Below are 20,849 nucleotides of genomic sequence, written 5' to 3'. Positions count from 1 at the left end.
TCGAAATGCAGAATTTTCCGAATTATGATTTTATTCAATACGGAGCTGGATTATTCGATCTTTTCTCGAAAATTGAAATGGGATTTTCAAGGTCAAGGAATAATGAGCGTAATTGACGTTTTAATGACTCAACTATTCAATGTCAAAAATCAAGTGACATATTTTCATTTATTTACAGTTAGCAAGGAAGTACAGTGCCATTTGTGTCTCGAATCTCACAATCAAAAATCTCGAAAGACGAAATATCGATCCCATTCCACAGAAATTCTCGACCATCATCGACGTACAAAATTGAGACCATGCAGCCAGTGCAAAGACATGCAATCGTTCCTGCAGCAAGCGCTCTCACAGCCAGTTTTGCGAAAGTAGGAGCTCTTTTTGGGGCGAGAGAGCTCATGGCACCAATCATGATTCCGACAGAGGCGAAGTTTGAGAAGCCGCAAAGGGCGTAAGTGACCAAGGCTTCGGAGCGTTGATTGAGCCATTGAACTTGGCCGGAATCAGAGCATTTGCAAGCGCCTTTGATTGGTTTGAAAAACTGGATTAATAAATTATTGAATTAAATTTAACCAATGCCTGATTCTCTGAGTTTGATCATCTCCGAAAGGTCCAAAAATGCTATAAATTCATTGAAAAACGTCTTTGTTCCGACCAATCTAGCTGAAGCAATTGCATCTCCGGGCTCGATTCCCATCACGATTACGAATGGATAAAAGATGTAGCCAAGAAGTCCCGAAAAGCTCCATCCTGGTTGATCAACCGAGTTTCCAAGCCAGGCCAAAATATCATCGAGTAAATTTTGAATCGCCACAAATCCGAGAAGATTTGCCGCGACGTTCATAACGACCATGATTGCATCTGAAATTCCACGAGAAGCAGCTTCGATGACATTTCCAGCGTCGAGTTTTTCACTTTCCGCCACTTTTCCTCCCGCATATCTAGAGACCTGCACTTCCGGGTGCATTATCTTCGCGATGGCCAAGGCTGCCGGCGCGCTCATGACTGTAGCTGTCAGTAAATGAGCGGCAGAAATCCCCAGTGCGATGTATCCGCCGAGAACGGATCCAGCAATGCTGGCAAAACCGGCCGTCATGACGGCGAAAATTTCCGCGTTTGTGAGGTTTTCAATGTGCGGCTTGATCAAAAGTGGCGACTCCGTCATTGACAAGAACATGTTCCCTACTGTCGTCATACTTTCCGGTCCAGTTGTCCCGAAGAAATAGGAGAAGAGCCATGCGAGTTTTTTGATAATGTACTGTAAGAAACCGACGTAGTAGAGCATGCTCGTGACCATGGAGAAAAAGATGATGATCGGTAGCACTGCGAAGGCAAAGTTGTCGGTTGGAAAGGATTCTCCAAAGAGAAAATCGACCCCAAAAGCAGCGTAGGAAACGAACTTCGAAATGATTTCTCCTAGCCACTCGAATGCTGCGTAGCCCCATTCTGTGTGGAGAACGATGACTGCGGCGATATACTGCGAGCTTGATAAATGCGAATTTATACAGTCGCTTGATATTTTCCTCGAGTCATGATATTAGTCGCCTTCCTACAATCTTTTCCTACTAAATAAGAGCTCGTTCCTGAGTTCCGATGCCCCAGAAAACTGGCCGCCATCGGATTCTATGAGGCGCAACGGACAGGATGATCGATAGAAGAATATATGAAACCAGGCCCGTGATGCCGATCAAGTTTTGAGGGTTCATTCCGCTCTTGCCAAAAGCAGTCTAGAATGAAATTGATCAAAATGGCAAGCTGAAATGACCTACCCAAAGAGCATAAGCAACCGCAAAGCATAAAAATAATCCACCAAATATCCAGTTGCCTAACTAGAAAAGGGTTCAAAACGCATTCTAATGAAATTTACCAAAGAAGCCTATTTTGAACCTGAGTCTTTTTCTGGAATGAACTCAGCTGTGGGCCTTTGTAATTGTTCTTAGAGTCCAACCAGTCCCAGCCTTTGAAAAGACCGACCAGGACTCCCAGGGTGAGGAAAACAACTCCATGCGAAGTGAAGTTTCTGACCATCGCGAAAATCGCGAAAATGAGGAGCCCGATGGCAAAAAGAATCCCCAAATACAGCGGGATCCGAGGATGGGAATGATAGAGCTGTCGAATCTTCATGAATGGCCAGTAAATCACTGCAAGAGATTTTCCTTCTTTCAAGAAAAATCATCTGAGAGAAAAATCCCCTTTCCTAAGCCAAAGCTCCAAGTAGTACAGTGCTCCAAATCCTTGGCCAAACTGTACTCGAAGTTTTCAAAGTCATCTTCTGCTCCTTTCTCTGCCACTTCATCTTCTATGTTTTCTTCGGAAGAACTCTGAATCAATTCGTGTATCTCAATTGAATACGGCAAAATTGGTTTCATTCGTGATTTTTGAATTTATTTAAAATGACGAATCCCGGATGATAAAATCGGAGGCTTTTGTTTTCAACAAAAGATACAATTTGTTAGAGCATTTTTCTTACCTTTTTATTTTCAACACCAAAGTCGGTTTCTTCCATTTCTCTACTAGCAGCTTCAATTTTAGTCATATTCGACCAAAATAAAAGAAAAGTGCGTTTGGAATGTTCTTTTCCGGGTTTTTGTCTTTATAGTTTGCTCTATTTGCTCCTGAAGCTCTTTACAAATCTTTATACATATTCAGCGGTCGAGTATTTTTTTGGAACTTTTCTATTTTTCAAACCTATTCAAGCAAAAAGCTCAACCCCCTGCAGCGGTTTTTAAAAATCATTGATCAGGTGGCTTTTCTCAAGATCAGACATTTTCTTGCCCTGCGGTGAGACTTATAAATAGACTTAATTCTTGAGTCTTTATTTAAAATTGTAAGATTCAATGCAATAAAAGGTTGAAAAAATAAGTGTCAGATAAGAGCAGGTGGGTTAAAGCATTTTTTCTTTAAATATTACCTGTTTTGGTAGGTTATTTTGTGTTCAGTAAGTTTGAAAGTGAGTTTTTTTCCATGTGTTTAGCTGCAAAAATGATAGTTTTTTTTAACAAGTTTTATAAACAGTTGCTTTTATAAATAAGTGATAGGATTGAAAATTGATAATATTCAGGCCCCAATATTCGCATCAGTTTTGAGTGCCATAAAGGGAGATAGGAAGGCTGGGTTCTGGTGAAGTGTCAGGTTTCGAGTCACTTTTCTTGCGGTAGTCTGATAGGGAAATCTTCTTCCTTGTTGGGGTGTTGCCGGAGAGCCCGGCCAGGGGGTGATCTGATCTTGAAGTAGCGGGGCTGAGAATTTTGTGAGGAAAAATGAGTAAAAATTGGAGTACCTTTGATTGGAGATAGATCGTCTTCTGGGATCCATGGGAGCGGATGTTTTTGGGCTTTGCTGTTTGTTCAGCATCGGCAGAGCTAGAATAGATCGATGAAAAAAAATAACTTTCGATGAAGGACTTACGGGCAAGATTGGGAAGTTTTGGTTTCTCCGTCACAACATCTTTGATGATATCATTGGGCATTTGATAGGGCACGCCATTGATAGTAAACGTCACTCGGAAATCAACGAGGTCGATCAGGTCAGGAATCGGCAATTCTGATGGTGGTGTTGCTGGAGGTGGCAGGTGGGGGCGAGGATCTTGAGCTTCTCGAGAAACTGCTGTTGGGATGTGACAAGTTTCGAGCCGAGGCTCGGGCATTGATGGTCGACGATAGGGTCTGCTTGGAACGCCCTGATGTAGAAGAGTTAGTGGGGCAGAAAGAAAATTAATTTACCTCGATGGCATCTCGAACATGATGATTCCGAGGCTTTGGAACATACGGCTCGTCATAATTTTCTATCAGATCTCTTTGCGCTTCATCAAGTCGTGCTCCACTATAAAGAATTTATTTAAGTTCGAAGGATGTAAACATTCAAAAAACACAACACTTACACTGTAGGGGGAGAGTACTGTCTTCCGAATTTCGGTTTCTTTGGTTCGTCGAAAGGATCATCATCAAGAGTCGGTGTCCTGTTTCCTCCAGGAGGCGAGTAGCTATCCCTACGTCTTGGGGAATACCGCGGGCTTCTCCTGTCTCGATCATCCCTCGAGTCGTAGGAATCATAATTTGGCCATCGTCTCTCTTCCCTCGGTCGATATGGCTTCGGACTTGGCGACCTCGAAGGCGGTCTCGCCCAGCTTGGAGTTGTGAAGCCATACTTTTCTCGCTCATCACGATCGGATCTTCTTTCATTCTTCCACCCTCCACTTCTTTCTGGAGATCTCGATCTGGATCTCGAGTAGCGGCCACGATATCGGTCAGGTGAATGTTCTCGGCCATAGCGATCAATACGATCTTGCTCTTCTTGAAGCTTGACAATTGGATTGAAGCTTCTATCGTCCATATCTCGTCTAAGAAATGGCGGAGGAGTAAGTCGATCTCGCGGATCCATTCCATATCTTCTTCGTTCTTCCTCTTCGTCATCAGTTGCTCCGAGAGGTTTTCTGATCGGAGGGAAGTTGTAAGAGTTATGGCGAGGAGGAGAGCGATCATCATATCCTCTCGGCGATCCAAGAGGTTTGATAGGACCAGGGCCAGTAGGAGAATATCTGCTGGGCAATCCACGATCGCCAGTCATTGGAACAGGCTCAGTTTTGTTGTGCCATTCGTACATGATCCAGCCGATTGAATCGGCATCGACCACGTCTGGCTGAGGCGTTCCAACTTCATGCGAGGTCTCATCGTTGATATCAACCTCTTCGCCGATCGAAATTCCCAAAACGTTTCGCATGACGTTCTCTGCTTTTGTATGCGCTTCTTGAGTCAAATACGGCTCGTAGTCCATCACAGTCGGCCAAGTTTCACCAGGCAAAGGGACAAGAGGACGAACAGGCGTATCAACCTTTCCAATGAACTTCTCACAAACCAACTCGCCGGGAGGCGTCGGCAGAAGAGGAACACCTGGTGGTGGTTTTGGCAAAGCCTCAACTCCGCGGTCTTTGATGAACTCAAGCTCAAGTGAATCATCGGCGAGGAAATAGTCGGACTTGAGCTTTTCGATAATGTTTGCGGTGATAGCGGTTAATTCATCATGAGAAAAGAGGCACTAGAATTTGATTCTAACAAAGAAAAGAGTGAAAGAGACTTACGTTTTTCTTCTGGCATGTTTTGGAGATATGGTAGTATTTGCAAGGGTAATTTTTATGCATGTAGTGGCAGCGTTCTCCCTAATTATAAGATGTTATCGATGGGTTTCTAAAGGACAAATTTACCTTCAGACATGTTCCGGCAATATAATATTTACAGAGCTCGTATTTCCTCAAATTCTCCTCCTTCTGACTTCCCTTCTTGTCGTTTTTGTCACTTTTCTTGTAGTCATCCTTTCTCGCCGGCCATGGAGACTTCTGCCTTCCCCGGTCTCGCCTATCGTATCCTCCTTTTGTTCGATGATCAATTAGTCGGATGCCCTTGTCTTTCATTTCTTTCCTTGGCTTGAAGCGCGATGGAGATCTTCGTCGCTCGTCGATGATGATAGGTCTGTCGTCGTTGAAGATAGTGTCAGGGTTGCGGAGTCCATTGGCATTTTGAATTTCTCCATCAGAGGCTTCATCGGAATGATCTAGAAAATGTAATAGGGAAAACTTGAAAGATTCTCTTTACCATTCGAATTCTCATTGAATCTAGAACGAAAAGCGGATTCATTTGCAGCGCCCCCTTCGTCGTCCGAGAAATCCGACTGTTCAGTCCTCCCTTTCGGCGGGTTGTCATGATCGTAGTATTTTTCCCCGTAGTTTGAATAGCTCTTCTTCTTTTTCTTCGCATTTGCCTGATTTGGCCCGTCCTTGATTCGTTCGTACTAAAAAGGGATTTGCTTGAGCGATCATGGAAGAGAATGGGTTGCTACCGAGTCATTTGGGTAAAAGAAACTCTTTGGGGCCCAGATGTTATTAGAGTTCCGTCTCTTTCTATATCTATCCTCCATTAGATCAGTTGATAGTTTCATTGTAATGAGTTTTTGGAGGAAGAAAATATCGAATCAAGAAAAAAATTTCCTTCCATCTAGAGAATTTGGAGCTTACCTTGCTGAGTTCTTTCAAAAACTCGTCGCCTTCTTCAGATGCATTTCGTTTTCTTCTTTTCTTGCTTCTATCTTTTCCGAACTTTCCCCGCTTCGCAATCGGTTCTGGCTCGACGGAATCATTCATTTGGGGCTGAATTCCAAAAGGTCCGCTGACTGGTCGATCGTCGCGCTCAGTTCTGACGTACGAGCGGTAGAGCTCCTCTCTTTCGTCGATTCGGATGATTCCGTCTTCGTGGTTTCCTTGCTGGTCGTCGTTTCCATTCTGGTGATTGTGCTTGGTATGCTCTGGTGTCAGGGGACGAGGAGGGTTGGCGATTCGATCGGATTTCGCGGGAGGCTGGTAATCCGAGTATGGATCCATCGCCATGTCATCGTCGAACTCATCTGGATCTTCTTGAGCTTCTGGCTTTTGGATGTCTTAGATTTGGCGTCAAAAATGGATTCTAGCGCGGGTGGGTTTAAAAATTTAAGCCGCGGAGAGCACGAGTCCTTGGGGAGGAAAAAAAGAGCTTGGGGTAATGTGATAAATAACGAAGAATACGTACCGTTTCCCATGATTTGGATATTGGAGGGTCTCTACTTTTCTAGTTTCTAGTATTCGCTGGAATGGCATTTAGAATTTAGATTATGGCACAACCGGTAGTTGGCAAGGCGACGTGGCCAACTGGTATTATGGGTACAAATGATTTATGGTAAAAATGATGATATTTTCGCCCCAAGGCATTGTTGAAATCAACGAGGACAATCGAAAGAGTCCAAATTTACGAATGTCTATAATTTACTACCTATTATCCCGGGCTCGGCAAACTGCGTAGAACACCTGAGTCAGATTATAAAGAGCTAGAAGAATAAGCCGCGTACCAGCTTTTTTAAAAAAAACGAAGCCGCAAATCTTCGCCAGTTCGAAGAAATATTTGAATGGCTATTTTGCGAAGCCGCTTTGCGGCTTCTTTTTTAAAAGGCCGCAACTTTTAGGCCCTGACTCAGGTTTTCAACGCAGATTGCATTTATCTACCTTCGATCCTGTCAATTATTCAAGCTCAAAATCGACTATGAATGATTGACATTTCAAAAAAGGAAACAACAAATTGTCTATTATCGACTCTAAAAACAATAAGCCAACAAGACCCGATCCACGAATCAATCTCTCTCTATGTATCTTCGTTATTTTATCACTTACCTTACCAAACTGATCGACCAACTGATCGATTGGAAATCAAGGAAGATTTCTTCTTTGAGTCAGATTTTCGATGAACTCATTTTTTCTTCAAAATCTCGGAAATGGGAAAAGATCTCAAATGTTTTTTTTTTGTTTACACAACTGTTTGAATTGCACCATCGAATTTTTTGATTTTTCGTAGGTTGAGTCATCAAATCAAAAATTGACAATTAATTTTGTCAACCAAGTGACCATTGACCAACCAAAACCAATCGATCCAGCAAGAACTCTAGAATGGACTGTACCGTACTGGATGGTACAGTAAGGCCAGTATGATGGGTTTTTCTCGGTATGGTAAATTTTCAAAATCGCGCAATCGACAACATCATCATTTCGACTCGTGCTCTCGCGCGCCATCACGTCACCACACGTGTCAAAAAAGAAACGAAACGCTTTCGACTCGAAAATGGGGAATTTCAAAAACGACAGGAGGAATTATCATAATCGCTTTTCTCTCTTTCTGAATTTAATTACAACTTATGGAATGATTCTCTAGTGTAATCTAATGGGTACTTTTTGAGGCCAATTTCCTTTAGTTTTAGGCTGGCGACTCGAAAATAAAGCATAAGAGGGTTGTACTGCCTCCGAAACGTCATTATTCTCATCCCCAGATGGCAATTCCCCATCAGAGAGCTCTCCATCCTCTGTAGCACTCATGATTTGCCTAAAAAGCCAAGGGTAAGGAAAAAGAGCTTTTTTTCGAAAAAAGGGGGACACCCTTAAGAAAAGTAAAGCTCCTTACAAAAATAATCTTAAAGAAAGAAGGTTCTTCTGCTAAATCTGAATCTTTTTCTGGATAGTGTGGATTTGTGTGTGTGATATTTCGCGAATTGGAGAGGCTCCGAAGTGAAATGAGCGCTCCTGGTTTCAGTGTGTGTGTGTGACTGGCCTCGGCCACGAGCAGCAGCAGCCCTCGCGGGTCGCCCCTCTCCAGGGCCAACGAGCCAGCTCGAAATATGACGCGCCGGTTGTGGGGGAGACACCTACGCACCAGATACAATCGATCCACCATCCACAACGCAAACACGCTAACACACAATGAAACTTTTCGCGCCAAGGGTTGCCACGCTTTTTGTTTCTTTCAAACTGCGTGGCAACCCTTGGCGGCTCACTTTTCAGGATTTATTTCTGAGTTTTCGGATAGTCTGTTTGAAATGAGTCATTTTTAATATTTCAAATAAGGCTATTTCGGTGTCAAATTTATTATCACTAAAAATATTTTTGGCTTATGATTTTTTACTGAAATAATTATTAATAATTGAATTTTTGCCACTCAAATAGTCTGATCTGAAATGATAAAAACATTGTTTTAAAATATATTATTTATTATTTATTATTTATAAATAAATTATTTATTTCGAATGATCTGTTCAAAAATTCAGAATCAAAACCTGATAATTGGAAATTTAACATGAAAAATTTAGATAACAATAGTTAACAAAATTTGTAATTAGTTAATAATTTTATAAATAGTAATAAATAAACATGTGGTTAAGTTTTTTTTATTTTTGAAAGCAAGTAAAAACATTGCTACAGTATCTTTGCTTAGCGAAGTGCATGCCAAAAATGCCCTTGATACAGAATTGTCAATACTGTATCGACCTTGAGTCACTGTACAAATTGAGCGCGATGCATGTAGGAATGAGCAACGGAAAGACGCAAAATCAATGCATCTATGGTGGAAACCTATATTTACTTGTCCTATTATTTTCCTATCGCCATGTATAAAATCTGATTCTTGAATCAAGTCGATCAGATTTCATAAGAATCGACAATCGAAAAATCAAGAAATGCACTTTTACGAAGCAGCCGAAGCCGACCCAAGATACTCCTCCTGCTATCGGTCCTCCTACTGGATCAGCGAGATCATGATGTGGGTTATCTTTGGACTCGTTTTCGTCGTGACAATCTGTCTTCCTCAAAGCGCAAGCTTTCAAATAGGACTCTCAAGAAGCCGCACTGCTAGCGCTCAGTTGGGCGCCATCGGATTTTTCGAATTCGCCGCCGCTCTGACCTTCTGCATCGGATACTACTGGATCGGCTGGTGGGACAACTACGCTCACGTGATCGCCTGGTTCTTGATCGGATTCGTCGGAATCATTTCCTTTGTCAGCTTCGTCGATCACGTCAAAGTCACCTTCTCCACCAGCTCGTTGATTACTGTTTATGCTGCTGAAGGATCCTACCAAGGAGCACCTGCTCCAACGATTCCTCAATCGAATGAGAAAACTGCTCCTCCTCCACAGACAAATCTGGTCATTCCAACTGAGGCGAGTGAGTTGGTGAATCTTCAAGCTGAGAGATCAATGGCAATATGGATGACTGTGATTATGTTTTTGATCATGTCAGCAAGCATCGTTTACATGTATTTTATTTTCAATTGTGCCTGGAATATTGTTCTGAGCTGATCTCAACTTCATTTCTAAAAATTCTCTTAGAAGAAATCAATAAATTATTCACCAAAAGACTTTTTTCTCTCATTTAGATATCCGGCAATAATTCATGTCATTAACCAGGAAGTGGACAAATAGGATCCTTTGAAATGTTTATACGCGGCTTCAAGTTGAAAGAATCATGAAAGTTTGGGCCTTTGATCCAGAAGGTATATAAATGAATTGAATCTGCAGATTAGCTTCATATTGTTTGAGGAAGAGACTGATATTCAAGAGTATTGATTTAGAAAGTCATTTTCGAAATGAGCATAAAAAATGAAATAAAAAAGGCATACGCTTTTGTTGCAGTAATTGCAAGGATTTGTCTTTATATTCTTGATGTTGGGTAGGTTCTTTAAGCAATCCATTATTATAAACTTTCAAAAGCTCTGATATTTTCCTGGCGATAAACTACTTAATCAATGAAGACTATAACTGGGCAGCCTTGACGCTTGGGATCGTTCTATTTGCTGGTACATTATCAGCATATCTTTCTTTTACGTCGGAAAAACTATCGAATGATCGAAAATCACCAATTTTTATTATCATGCATATCTTTTTATTGGGGCCAGTTTATCACTTTTGGAAACGACGGAATACAGATGATCTTTCTTTACAAAAAGAAATGATTAAAATAAGATTTGTTGAAGCTGCTCTTGAATCGGCTCCTCAGGTTTTTAAAATCAAAAATCATTTTTTTTTTATTTTCTTGAAGATTTTGCTACAAATTTATATTGGAATATCTGAGTGGTCAGATATTGATCCCATAAATATATATGCTGTTTATTCTGCTTTCCTCTCGCTTCTTTCATTTTCTTGGTCGATAACGTCGCAAAAGAAAACCTTGCAGTATGACGGCGAGCTCAATATTTTTCGGGTCGCATTCTTATTCATTATGGTAAAAACATAATAATTGTTATTAATTAACAAACACATCTTTAGTTTTCTTTTCAAATACTTACGAAAGTTATTGTTTTGGTGCTGTATATCGCTCTCATAGGAATTACAGCAGTTAATTATTATGATCATATTGCGGAAATCTCAACTGAACCACGGAGTGTTATATATGAAAACGGTCTCTCCGAGCGGACACTAGTTCTTATTTTCTTCGGACTTCCTATGCTCGCACATTGTTTTGCAATTTGGCTTTTTGAAGAAAGAAAATCAAAGAAGGATTTGCTTCTTTCAACAACAAAGATCATTTTCTATGATTTGGACCAGGGCTGGCAAATTAGGGTCCTAACAGCCGCACTACCGAAAAATTGTTAGGGTTCTAACTCAAAATTAGTGCGAATTAGTGCGGCATCCCCGTCCTACCCGTCCTATTTTTTTCCTTGATATTTTTTCGTCTATTAGGACTGAATCGCCGCCCTAACCGTACTAATTATGAGGCTCTTTTTCATCATCCAATCGGCGCGCGCTTACCACCAGGCGCGGAGGACAAATTGGTGGAAGATTGAAAAAAGAATGGAGCTGATTGGATGAGAAAAACGAATGACCCGCCATGATTGGCGCACCAATAAGCGCGCGCCTCTTTTAGGACGATTTTAGTGCGGCTTTTTCCAACTCGTACTAACCGCACTAAAAAGTTATAAAATGAGAGTTAGGGTTCTAACAATAGGGTTCTAACTCAAATTAGTGCGGCTGGCGGGACCCTAATTTGCCAGCCCTGATTTGGACGATGAGTCTCGAATATTTGTATGTATAAAACTACATCATTTGATATTGAATAATTCAGGGAGCGATCAATACAATTATCCATCAAATCCAGTATGCTCTGTGCGTTTTGCTTATTTGGTACAGTTTTCAGGGATATAGCTATTTTAAATATCCTCTATACATAATTGGAGTTGCTTTTCTTCTTAATTTCTTTTGGATCTGTTTTATCGCCCCACGGTCGAGAAGAAAATCGCTTGCCGACGGAAATCCCTATGAATACCGATAGCGCGAATCCCATTTTGCTCAATAAAATATCTACTGCGAAGAGTATTTCTCCTTTGTTGAATAAATATGAAGTGCTTTATTTGTCAGTTTTGTATTTACAGCAGCTGCAGAAAGCTATTCTTTCGTATCTTCAGCATTTTCTTGGAAGGCAGGATTCATCTGACCCATGTAGGTTGCATCTTCCTCCTCTTCATCTTTTCCGTACGTGATCGGGTTCGAAACACTTGCTTGTGGCACTGAAAAAGAAATAAAATCGATAACAGTTTCTCATTTCTTACCAAGAGGTGCACTGCTCTTGTTCTTTCCAGAGAAATATGCAATCGTGCCAGCAATGATGATCGAGCAAATGACGCCAAAGACGATCCCAAAAATTGCTCCTCCACTTAGACCGCCACCACTTGGTTCAGTTGTTCCAGTTGATCCAGGGACTGTGACAGTAATTGTAACCGTCGATGGGCCTTAAGGCTTGTTGAAGACTTCGATTTTACTCATTTTTACCTGTTGGTTTTTTGCAGCATCTCCGATCATCTGGACCACCGCACTCTTCATTGCCAAAAACACCTCCATCTCCAATCACTTGAGAGCAGCTCAACGAGTCGAAAATACACTGGCCTTGTGCAAGAAGACACTCGCCATCATCAGCTTGCCATTGATCCTCTTCTTTCTGGCATTGATCTGTTTGACAGTCGAGGCAGCATCGTTTATCCTGATGATTTCAGTCTTTCGCGCTTTCTATAGAAATCGTACCTGAGGACAAATATCCGCTCCAGGTCCAATTCCTCTGTTACAGTCAATGTAATCTTTTGGCTTGCAAGTTCCACCCATTTCCAAGCACTGGAAAGTACTTTCTGGTCGGAAACACTGATCGATTTCGGGATCCCAGCAACAGCCGAATCCATCTGCGCATTCCATTTCGTCGATGTTAATAGGACCACAAAGTTGTCGATCTAAATACATAAGCGAGGACTGGTAGCGAGGTGCAGTATCTCGGCTGGCGGGGGGTGTCAGGGTTTTGTCCCGTTTCCCCTTGTTTTCGAGCTCGAATTTACCTGGTCCTGGAACAGCGCAGAAAGAGTGAATTGACCGTTTCTGGCAAACATAGGGCTTTCTTCCTGTGCAAGCAACATCATTCCAGAATCCATTAGTCCAAAGCTCGAGGCAGTACTCGTCGCCGTTTAGAGAAGGCTCTCCTTCAGCCCAGTTAGTGTACTTGAATGCTGTTTCGTCGAGCCACTGCCATCCTTAAATTTATGCTGAAGAAATGCTTGTTTTTCAAAGAAACCTGTCGGATAGACTTCTCCGTTTCCATCAGGCATGTTGATGGCTCCAAGCCAGGCATTGTCGTGTCCGATGATACTCTGCGCAAATTTATCCTCAAACTCTGAATGAATTGACATAATCGTGGCGCCGAAGATGTTGCAGTCAGCATAAGCATCACCAAATTCTTTTGGCTCGAGTCGCTCTCTTTTTTGATTTCATAAAATTTTCTATTGCAATCTTTTTTTATGAGGAGTTATGAAAGCAGTTCCTGTAGCAGTATTTTCCGTCGAGATCTTCTTCGCCCTTGTCAGTGAATAGAAGATGCCAGCCGGGTTCGCAAGAGGATTCGCCAAGGTCGGTGTCAGGATTTGGAGTGGGTACCGTTTCGATTTTGCAGATGTATGGTAAGGATGCTTTTCATTCGTTTTAAATGAAATTCCTACTTAGGGCCTAAGTTTTAGGCAGTAGAATAAAATTTATTACCAATTTACCCCGAACAGCGCACCACTACGTGTCTCGAGACATTCGATTGGCTTTAGCCAAACTCAGATTTCCAAATATCGATACTTAGGAAATTTTCGGGGTAAATGCTAAAAATCCTCGGTATTTAGTAGAGATTAGGACAGAGAGATACCCGAACTGCAATAGAGTCAATAAAATCATGCTCAGTATAATAATACTGAGCAAAATATCTATTTCTAAAGAATTTATGTCTTTTATGGTTTTCTTTAAAAACATTTCCTGAAGTCGAATTCGAGATTCCCCAAGTTCCATCTTTGAAAAGCTCAACATATCCCTGTGCATCAGTCGACGACTTAGGCTCATCATGTCCCCAGTTTGTAAACACTATAAATAAATTCACTCCATCTCAAAATTTTTCCTACCGATTGGGAAATTATCATCCCAGTAATAATTTGCCCTTCCGATGTCCGCATCATAAGCAAAGTTCATTCCGAGCCAGAGATTGTTATTTTGTCCCCAAAGCATTGAAGAAACAAATTGGGATTCATGCTCGTTCCAGACAGTTACAAGCCCAGCAAATCCTCGATTACTGTGGCTCTCGCTCTCGCAGTTGGCGCGAGCTTGAGAACGGCTTGCAGCTGCGGAGTTGAGTTTGTAGCAAGAAGTGTCGTAAGGATAGTAGCCCGTTGGACAGTTGTTGGGATTAGGAGCTAGAAAAATGTGAGCAACAAAATTGATTCTAAAAAGTACCTTGATTAGGATCATCCGGGTACTGGGAATCTAACTTGAGCTGGCAAACGAACGGTCTTTTCTGATCACAATCTACAGTTTGCCAGTGTCCAGGAGTGTAAATTCCTGTTCCATGATACAGTAGCTCCACGCATTTATTCGCCGCGTTGCTGGGCTCATTTGGCCCCCAGTTTGTGAACGTCAGTCCTTGATCATCAGTCCAGCTGGGGAAAGCGAGTCCGTTGTATTTGAGTCCAATGAGGAGGTTCTTTGATGGTCCGCGGAAGAGGATGGAAGACAAGAAAGCTGAAAAAGAAGAAGTTCACTTTCATATTTCTAAATAAGGATGTATTTTGGGAACAGCTGCTCAGGGACCACGCCAGGAAAATAGTGAGCAACTCTCAGCTTAGCAGGACTGCTGAGGACTGCTGACACCTCGATCTTATAAATACAGACCGAGGTAAAGGGAACTTTAGTCAAGAGATTTGATCTTGTCCTCGGTAAGGAAACAAAGAAAATATCGGGGTCTAACTTTCTTTTCTAGAAAAACTTTCAACATGCCAAAGGGAAAGGGAAAGAAGTCCAAGAAGCAGGCATCGAACGTCTTCTCGATGTTCGAGCCCTCCCAGATCCAGGAGTTCAAGGAAGCCTTCGGTATGATCGACGCTAACCGAGACGGTTTCATCGACAAGGGTGATCTCCAGGCCACCTACGAGTCCCTCGGCGCTTCCTGCCTCGACTCTACCATGGATGCCATGCTTGCTGAAGCTCCCGGCCCAATCAACTTCACCGTCTTCTTGAACATGTTGGCTGACAAGCTCCACGGCACTGACTCCGAGGAAGTCATTGGCAACGCCTTCAAGGTCTTCGACCCCGAGAACACCGGCACCATCCCCTCCCAGTACCTTGGTGAAGTCCTTACCACCAAGGCCGACCGATTCTCCCAGGAAGAACTCGATGTCCTCCTTGCCGCCGCCTCCAAGGACGACCAAGGCAACCTTGACTACAAGGCCCTCGTCTACACCATCACTCACGGTCAGACCGATGAGGACGCCGCTGAGGAATAAATCACCCTTGGGGCCTAAGGGCTGGTATGGGAAAATGCCGCCATGGTTGGGAACAACTGGCCATATACGGTTTCTCGTCCACTGTTAATATCCGTTGTTTGCAAGTTTAATTAAATCTGTGAGCAAGCGCATTACTGTGAATAAACCTCCCTTTACTTTTAAAAAACTTACAGTTGTAGTAGTTGTCGTAAATCGATGCCAAATGACCTCCTTGTTCGACGCATTTTGCTTCTGCAGCTTCGAATCCTAATCGCTCGGGACTCATTGTATCAAGTCCATTGAACTGGAAACATCGTTTTCTGTATCGATACCATCCTTCAGGACACCCACCAGTTTGGTCAAAATCAGGTGGTGGTGGAGGAGGAGCACCACCTTCGTTTAGGATAAATTGACAAAGTCCTTGTTGTTTCTTTGAACAATCAGCGGCGACCCAAAGGCCAGTATTGACATCCATCTCCGCGCAGGTCTTTTTACCATTGTCATTGTTCGGCTGCGATCCGGCCCAAAATGAGAAGTCCTGAAGAGTTCCATCAGTCCAGCTGTATTGCTCTCCAGGGAAGGGCTGTTGGAGACCGATCCATGACTTTTCCGTTGACTGATCTTCTTGAGCAGCCAAAACAGTTATTGCGAATTCCACTTCTTTCTGACTATGAATAGCAATCAATCTTCCCGATCCACCATTGAACTGATGGCAGTATCGATCTGCAGTAGTCCAGCTATCCAATTCTGGAATAAAAGCTACGCATTTTGTCTTGTCCAGCCCATTGACGTCCACTCTTGTAGAATAAAACTTCACATCGGGGAAGTCTTCTTGGTTGCATCGTGGATCAAGTTGTGGCGGCGTTGTTGGAGGCACAGTTGGAGTCTGTGGGGTTTCTGAACGGTCGATTTCGCAAATGTAAGCCTTCGTTGAGTAGCAGAAATAGTCATTCCAGGCAGAAAAGAGGCCGTAATTGATCATTTCAACGCAGTTTTCTTCGCCGTTGTGGTTGTTTGGCTCGTTTGTAGCCCAGTTCACATAGTCAACGGGCGAGAAATCGACCCATCGGTAGCCAGAGACGCCGTTTGTGCTCAAACCGATCCAGAAATGATCGACTCCTTTTCCATGCTCTGATAAAATCGGCAAAAGTCGCTGTTCCTGACTATAGCTATGCAGCGCGACCAAATGGGCCGAGGCTCCGTACGCATTACAGTGTTTCTTCGCATTATCCCAACTTGCTGGTTCATTGTCAAATTTGTAGCATTTGCTGCCGCCATCATATCCATACCAACCTTCAGAAGTCTTGCAAGGAGTGTCATCAATTGGCTCAGAGGGAATCGTTGGACGAGATTCTCCCTCCATCATCATGTCGCAAACGTAATTGTATTTTTCCCAGCATTGTCTGGCTCCATCACCTGAAAATAAACTGAAATCATATCTCTATTTCTCTCTTTTTGATTTTTCAAAAAAACTGTCAAAAACTGACAGAAAGAAAACAGAAAGTTCAAAATAAATTATTCTTTTTAGAAATTCTTTAATCAGGTCAAATGATTAAGAATTGATATCATCGTACCTTCATTGGGATATCCCCACTTGCCATTCTCTTTGTTCATGGCAGTGCACTCGGTTTCCTTTTTCAGACCAGTTCCTTCTTCACAAGCGATAAATGCTCCAGTGAACTCTTCATTTGGAGAGCACCATTCTCCTACAAGCTGGCCTGGGAGACCCTTATCAATGCAGCCTGTTTGTTCTTCCCCACGATAGGTCCACACAGGAGCACACTCATTCGCAGTGCCCGGCTCATTCGTGTCCCAGTTGGTAAAGTCGACAGGCTCCTTTGAAATCCATTTGAAATATTCCCCAGTTCCGAGTTTCGATTCAGAGAACAAACCAATCCAGTAGTTGTGATGATCAAGCGTGTTTTCAGCAATTCTAGAGGCGATAAAGGAATTCACACTTGCATCATGAATCGCCGCCAATTCTCCCCCGAGGCCACGGCAGTTGTGCTTTGCCCAGCTCCATTCCTCCGGGCTTTGGACGAATTTGTAGCATCGGTTGCCAAACGGCTCCCAACCGACTTTGCACTTTTCGTGATCTGGTTCTAGAGAATTCACAGGGACCTTGGGTTTCTCGCAAATAAAACTGGCAAGATTGTCGCATCCGTAATCATCCCATTTTCCTTTCTGAGGCCCTCCTCGGAACATTCGAACGCAGCTGTCGCTGTTTCCGCTGTTTGGCTCGCCCATGCCCCAGTTTGTGTAGCGAACTTGTTCGCCCGTTTCTGCCCACTTGTCGTACCAATTCGGATGTCCCTTGTCAGTAAGCCCGATCCAGCACTCATTGATTCCTTGTTTCTGGTGCATAATCGCAGCGACATGATCTTGCTCAGCTTGATCGTCAATTGTTGCTAAATAGCCGCCAACTTCTTTGCATTTCTGTTGCGCTTCTGACCACGTGACGAGATTCTCGTCATCGCCGTTGGCAACACTAGGGCTTTTTCGAAGGTTTAATATTCATAAATCTAACATTTGTTCCGAAATAAAGGTGTACAGTGAAAACTCAAAATTTGCCTACTCTAAATTTGGCCGGTTTTGATCGAAATTGGCTGAATTTTGAATCTGAAAAAGACTCAAAAATTGGCCGCTTTTTCAAAAATAAAAAAATTTGCATCAAAATAGACCCAAATTATGGTCTTTCTGACCATTTTTAGCTATTTTGAAGCGTTTAAATCATCTAAAATAACTTTATTTTGATAAAAATGACTTAGAACAAGCAAAAAAATTGAATAAAATTCATCAAAAACGTGAAAATCATGCCCAAATTCGAAAATTTCGAAACTTTGCTTTTTTGAAGAGGAAGCTTGGCTACCCGGCAAAAAACTCAAAATTTGGCCGCTTTTTTCGGAAATTTGGATCTGAAAACCGGCCAATTTTTGAGTTTTCACTGTATAAAAACAGTCGTTCGGGTTCAATTGTAGAAATAAACGAGTTATGAAGATTTTGATACTTATTCCGTTTCAGGTAAAAACAGATCTCTTGAAATCCTGATTAAATTGATTTTTAGTTGACGATGGCCTTCTGGAATATTCCAAATGTCAATGAAAACAGACCAGAGGGAACAGCGAATTACTTCGCAACCCCTCGTCAAGCCCCTCTTGCGTTGGACGAAGTCGCCAAATTTGTTGACTCCTTGCAGCGAGGAGGATGGAAGCTAGCTCTTGATAAACAGAATAATCTTTTCAACAAGAAAGCTTCTATGGAATAAACTCCGATTACTGTTAAACCTTTCCTGTAGTAACAAACTTCTCTAAAGCCAGTCCATCCATCCTCGCAACCGAGAACATCGCCTTCAAAGATAAATCCAGGAGTGTTCGAGTCGAGATCAAGCGATTGAATTCCGTGAGCGCCGCTTCCCTTGTAGCTCTCAGGGTTGTTCTTGATTTTCTTAGCGCTGACATATCCGCCGTTGATGTTGTCGATTCTGCCGTCATGAATTGCCGCGCGGCAGAAACTCGAGGTCATTTCATATTGTCCTGTTCCGAAAACAGGCGCGTCGGAGTTGAAATCGTCCGCGGCGCAGTTTCTCGGGCAATCTGCCGAAATATGGTCCTTGTTTGAAAGATCGAAGATTGAAGCAGCTGAGTCCGTGCATTCTATACGCCCGTGTTCTTTGCAGCCGATGATGTCGACACGAAGAGCGATTCGTTTTTCCCAAAGTGTTGGGTTAATTCGAACGAATCGTGCGGTAATATGATGCCGTAAATAAGCAGAAACAGTAGATTGTCCATCAAAATTGCCCTGAAACTTCTGAACCCAAGCATTTCCTTGTCCTCCTGGATGGTACATGTAATACCACCACCAGTTTTCGCCGTCATCGGAAAACTTGAGCTGGAATTGCTTGACATATTCATCTGCAACGGGATTGCCTTGGACAACGACACCGTTGATAGCATGAATTTCTCCGAGGTCGATTTGAAGCCACTGAGTGTTATCTTGAAGTGGGTCGACTTTCGAAGGTAGATAAAAATATTGATAATGTGGTTCGATTTTTATCAGCCTCTATAAAGTAAGATAAGGTTAAAAAAATATGAGCAAAAAATGAAGCAGCATACCTAGCTTACATCGCAATGCCGTTAATTGAAAAAATGTTGAAATTAATCAAAATACAGATTTTTCTCAAATGACACACAAATATTTCTCGTATAGAAATTGAATAGACCAAATTTTTGTACCAAAGTATTAAATAAATTCTTACAAATATTCAGCTGTCGTTTTACTTATATTGCTGACTTATGCCAAAATATGAGAACAAAAAATATTAGATACAAAAAATGACCTATTCCTTGAATTTCTGCAATCCAAACATCCTCAGGTTGAAATCCTTCGCAAACATACGGGCTCATGCTCGAGCAAGATCTTGCATACCACTTGAAGCCTTTGCTAGAATCCATGCATGCACAGTTACCAGTTTTTGGCTCTCCCGCAGCCCAATTATTGTAGCTCAGAGCAGAGCCATCAATCCAATGCCAGCTTGAAGATTTTCTGTTGAGCCCGATCCAGAAGCAAGTATCGTCGTCAGATGGGTTTGAGTTCTGAATTTTGCTCTGGACAAGTTCTTGATCTTCAGAATTATGAATCGAAACAAGCGCGCCATTTCCTTCAAATTCAGTTTGACAGGCGAGTTCGGCGAGTTCTTGTGTTTGAACGGTGTTGCTCACTGAAATCTGATGCGGTCTTCGCTCACTTCTCGTTTCGGAATAAACGACTCTTCCGTGCTTTGCTTCGTGACCAGGAACAGCACTGGAGCTCGTAAAAGCTTGGTCTGGAATTTTCATCCCGCTGGGAGGATTTCTCGCAGCTCCAAGGGAATCGACACAAGTAGCCTTGCAGCCGATCAGTTCCATTCTCAGACCAGCGTAGTTGTTTTTGATTTGGCGGGGGTAGACTCGGATGGACTTGGTAATGAGCGCCTGGGGAAACATATTGATCACTTGAGAGCTGGAATCGTAGTTGCCGTCGAAGAGAGCTGTCTGGCCGACATCGTCAACGAGATCGGTATAATCTCCATCACCGATAGCGTAGCGAATGGCAAATGAACGGGTCCATTCTTTGAAAGTTTGCACGCCATAAGCTCCACCGCCATCAACACCTTTAGTTCGGATGCAAATCGAATTTAAATATTGATTTTTGCGATTAAATTTCGCGCAGTTTGGGGCGAATCAATCTTTAAATTGATTGAGAGAGGGTTTAAAAGAGCTCTGTTGATGAGAAAACTGACAAATTCATATTATGAACCAAAAAACTTATCATCATTATTGGTGACCCAAGCACTCGAATGAAAACGCTGAGAATCAAAGAGAAATCAACGGTTTACCCTTTTCAAAAATAAAATGAAGCAGATGTCCAAGTTCTCTCTAGGTCGCCGCCATAAGTGAATTTCCTGTTTACTTACATAAAAACTTACATTAATAAAATCCAAAATATAAAAAATACCATCAAAGATATAATATCTCCATAATATTTTCAATTAAGAATCCGATTCCTTGAGTAATGATTCCTCGCACTTCATAGAAATCATCGAAGGTGACTTGCAAATACGGATCCTTTGCATATTTTTCGGCCATCCAACCTCCGTATCCGCCAAAGCCCCAAACATCATAAACTCGATTCAGTCGGCCATGATCAGCAGCAGAGCTTGTTCTATTTTCAGAGTTCGAGTAAAAGGCAGAAGCAGGAATGGGTCCTCCGTTT

General features: G+C 42.4%; 3 protein-coding genes, 1 long non-coding RNA gene and 1 pseudogene across 5 annotated transcripts; 1 reads left to right on the top strand and 4 right to left on the bottom strand.

The window, feature by feature from the left end:
* Positions 1 to 93: 93 nt before the first annotated feature.
* LOC145705617 (solute carrier family 28 member 3-like) lies at positions 94 to 1,882 on the bottom strand. Its single transcript, XM_081783105.1, has 4 exons — positions 1,767 to 1,882; positions 1,584 to 1,724; positions 577 to 1,477; positions 94 to 519 (listed from the first exon to the last, which is right to left on the bottom strand). Exons 2-4 carry the CDS (start codon positions 1,701 to 1,703, stop codon positions 179 to 181), a joined length of 1,362 nt encoding a protein of 453 aa, XP_081639231.1. The 5' UTR covers positions 1,704 to 1,724; positions 1,767 to 1,882; the 3' UTR covers positions 94 to 178.
* A 251-nt stretch (positions 1,883 to 2,133) lies between these two features.
* On the bottom strand, positions 2,134 to 2,640 carry LOC145705628 (uncharacterized). The gene is made up of 2 exons (XR_014134614.1): positions 2,468 to 2,640; positions 2,134 to 2,318 (listed from the first exon to the last, which is right to left on the bottom strand). It is a non-coding gene; the product is annotated as an uncharacterized LOC145705628 (long non-coding RNA).
* Positions 2,641 to 2,796: 156 nt separating this feature from the next.
* LOC145705611 (uncharacterized) lies at positions 2,797 to 8,102 on the bottom strand. 2 transcript variants are annotated; one of them, XM_081783094.1, is made up of 11 exons: positions 7,968 to 8,102; positions 7,768 to 7,889; positions 6,005 to 6,435; positions 5,586 to 5,781; positions 5,198 to 5,544; positions 5,075 to 5,152; positions 3,878 to 5,031; positions 3,720 to 3,819; positions 3,406 to 3,676; positions 3,278 to 3,359; positions 2,797 to 3,236 (listed from the first exon to the last, which is right to left on the bottom strand). In XM_081783094.1, the coding sequence occupies exons 3-11, from the start codon at positions 6,371 to 6,373 to the stop codon at positions 3,074 to 3,076; spliced, it is 2,760 nt and encodes a 919-aa protein (XP_081639220.1). In that variant the 5' UTR covers positions 6,374 to 6,435; positions 7,768 to 7,889; positions 7,968 to 8,102; the 3' UTR covers positions 2,797 to 3,073. The 2 variants fall into 2 exon arrangements, with proteins under 2 accessions (XP_081639220.1, XP_081639221.1); XM_081783095.1 differs by lacking the exons at positions 6,005 to 6,435; positions 7,768 to 7,889; positions 7,968 to 8,102 and adding an exon at positions 5,830 to 5,919.
* A 3,578-nt stretch (positions 8,103 to 11,680) lies between these two features.
* Positions 11,681 to 20,848, bottom strand: LOC145701408 (macrophage mannose receptor 1-like). The gene is made up of 16 exons (XM_081778626.1): positions 20,632 to 20,848; positions 19,435 to 20,265; positions 18,383 to 19,105; positions 18,237 to 18,333; positions 16,673 to 17,592; positions 15,291 to 16,514; positions 14,074 to 14,358; positions 13,746 to 14,033; positions 13,598 to 13,707; positions 13,243 to 13,274; positions 12,884 to 13,065; positions 12,651 to 12,842; positions 12,349 to 12,548; positions 12,100 to 12,307; positions 11,880 to 12,059; positions 11,681 to 11,837 (listed from the first exon to the last, which is right to left on the bottom strand). The coding sequence occupies exons 1-16, from the start codon at positions 20,720 to 20,722 to the stop codon at positions 11,716 to 11,718; spliced, it is 5,685 nt and encodes a 1,894-aa protein (XP_081634752.1). The 5' UTR covers positions 20,723 to 20,848; the 3' UTR covers positions 11,681 to 11,715.
* LOC145705627 (myosin regulatory light chain, smooth muscle pseudogene) lies at positions 14,575 to 15,223 on the top strand (annotated as a pseudogene).
* Position 20,849: the final 1 nt, after the last annotated feature.

The sequence above is a fragment of the Oikopleura dioica genome, chromosome PAR (genome assembly GCF_907165135.1).
Source record: "Oikopleura dioica chromosome PAR, OKI2018_I68_1.0, whole genome shotgun sequence".
NCBI lineage: Eukaryota > Metazoa > Chordata > Appendicularia > Copelata > Oikopleuridae > Oikopleura > Oikopleura dioica.
The sequence above is the reverse complement of the archived record's forward strand: the minus strand, read 5'-3'. Positions and strand labels throughout refer to the sequence as shown.

What these genes read in the sequence shown, in the direction of transcription:
- LOC145705617 (XM_081783105.1), bottom strand. Translation starts at nt 1,703, where the DNA reads ATGAACCCTCAAAACTTGATCGGCATCACGGGCCTGGTTTCATATATT. An exon ending in TTTTCTGGGGCATCGGAACT is followed by an intron (nt 1,478 to 1,583) that starts CAGGAACGAGCT and finishes TTATCAAGCTCG; the next exon opens with CAGTATATCGCCGCAGTCAT. An exon ending in GATCAAACTCAGAGAATCAG is followed by an intron (nt 520 to 576) that starts GCATTGGTTAAA and finishes AACCAATCAAAG; the next exon opens with GCGCTTGCAAATGCTCTGAT.
- LOC145705611 (XM_081783094.1), bottom strand. Translation starts at nt 6,373, where the DNA reads ATGGCGATGGATCCATACTCGGATTACCAGCCTCCCGCGAAATCCGAT. An exon ending in ATTCAATGAGAATTCGAATG is followed by an intron (nt 5,545 to 5,585) that starts GTAAAGAGAATC and finishes TACATTTTCTAG; the next exon opens with ATCATTCCGATGAAGCCTCT. An exon ending in AAACATGCCAGAAGAAAAAC is followed by an intron (nt 5,032 to 5,074) that starts GTAAGTCTCTTT and finishes ATCAAATTCTAG; the next exon opens with TGCCTCTTTTCTCATGATGA.
- LOC145701408 (XM_081778626.1), bottom strand. Translation starts at nt 20,722, where the DNA reads ATGGCCGAAAAATATGCAAAGGATCCGTATTTGCAAGTCACCTTCGAT. An exon ending in AGTTTGTTACTACAGGAAAG is followed by an intron (nt 18,334 to 18,382) that starts GTTTAACAGTAA and finishes CTTGTTGAAAAG; the next exon opens with ATTATTCTGTTTATCAAGAG. An exon ending in GAGCGGATATTTGTCCTCAG is followed by an intron (nt 12,308 to 12,348) that starts GTACGATTTCTA and finishes TGAAATCATCAG; the next exon opens with GATAAACGATGCTGCCTCGA.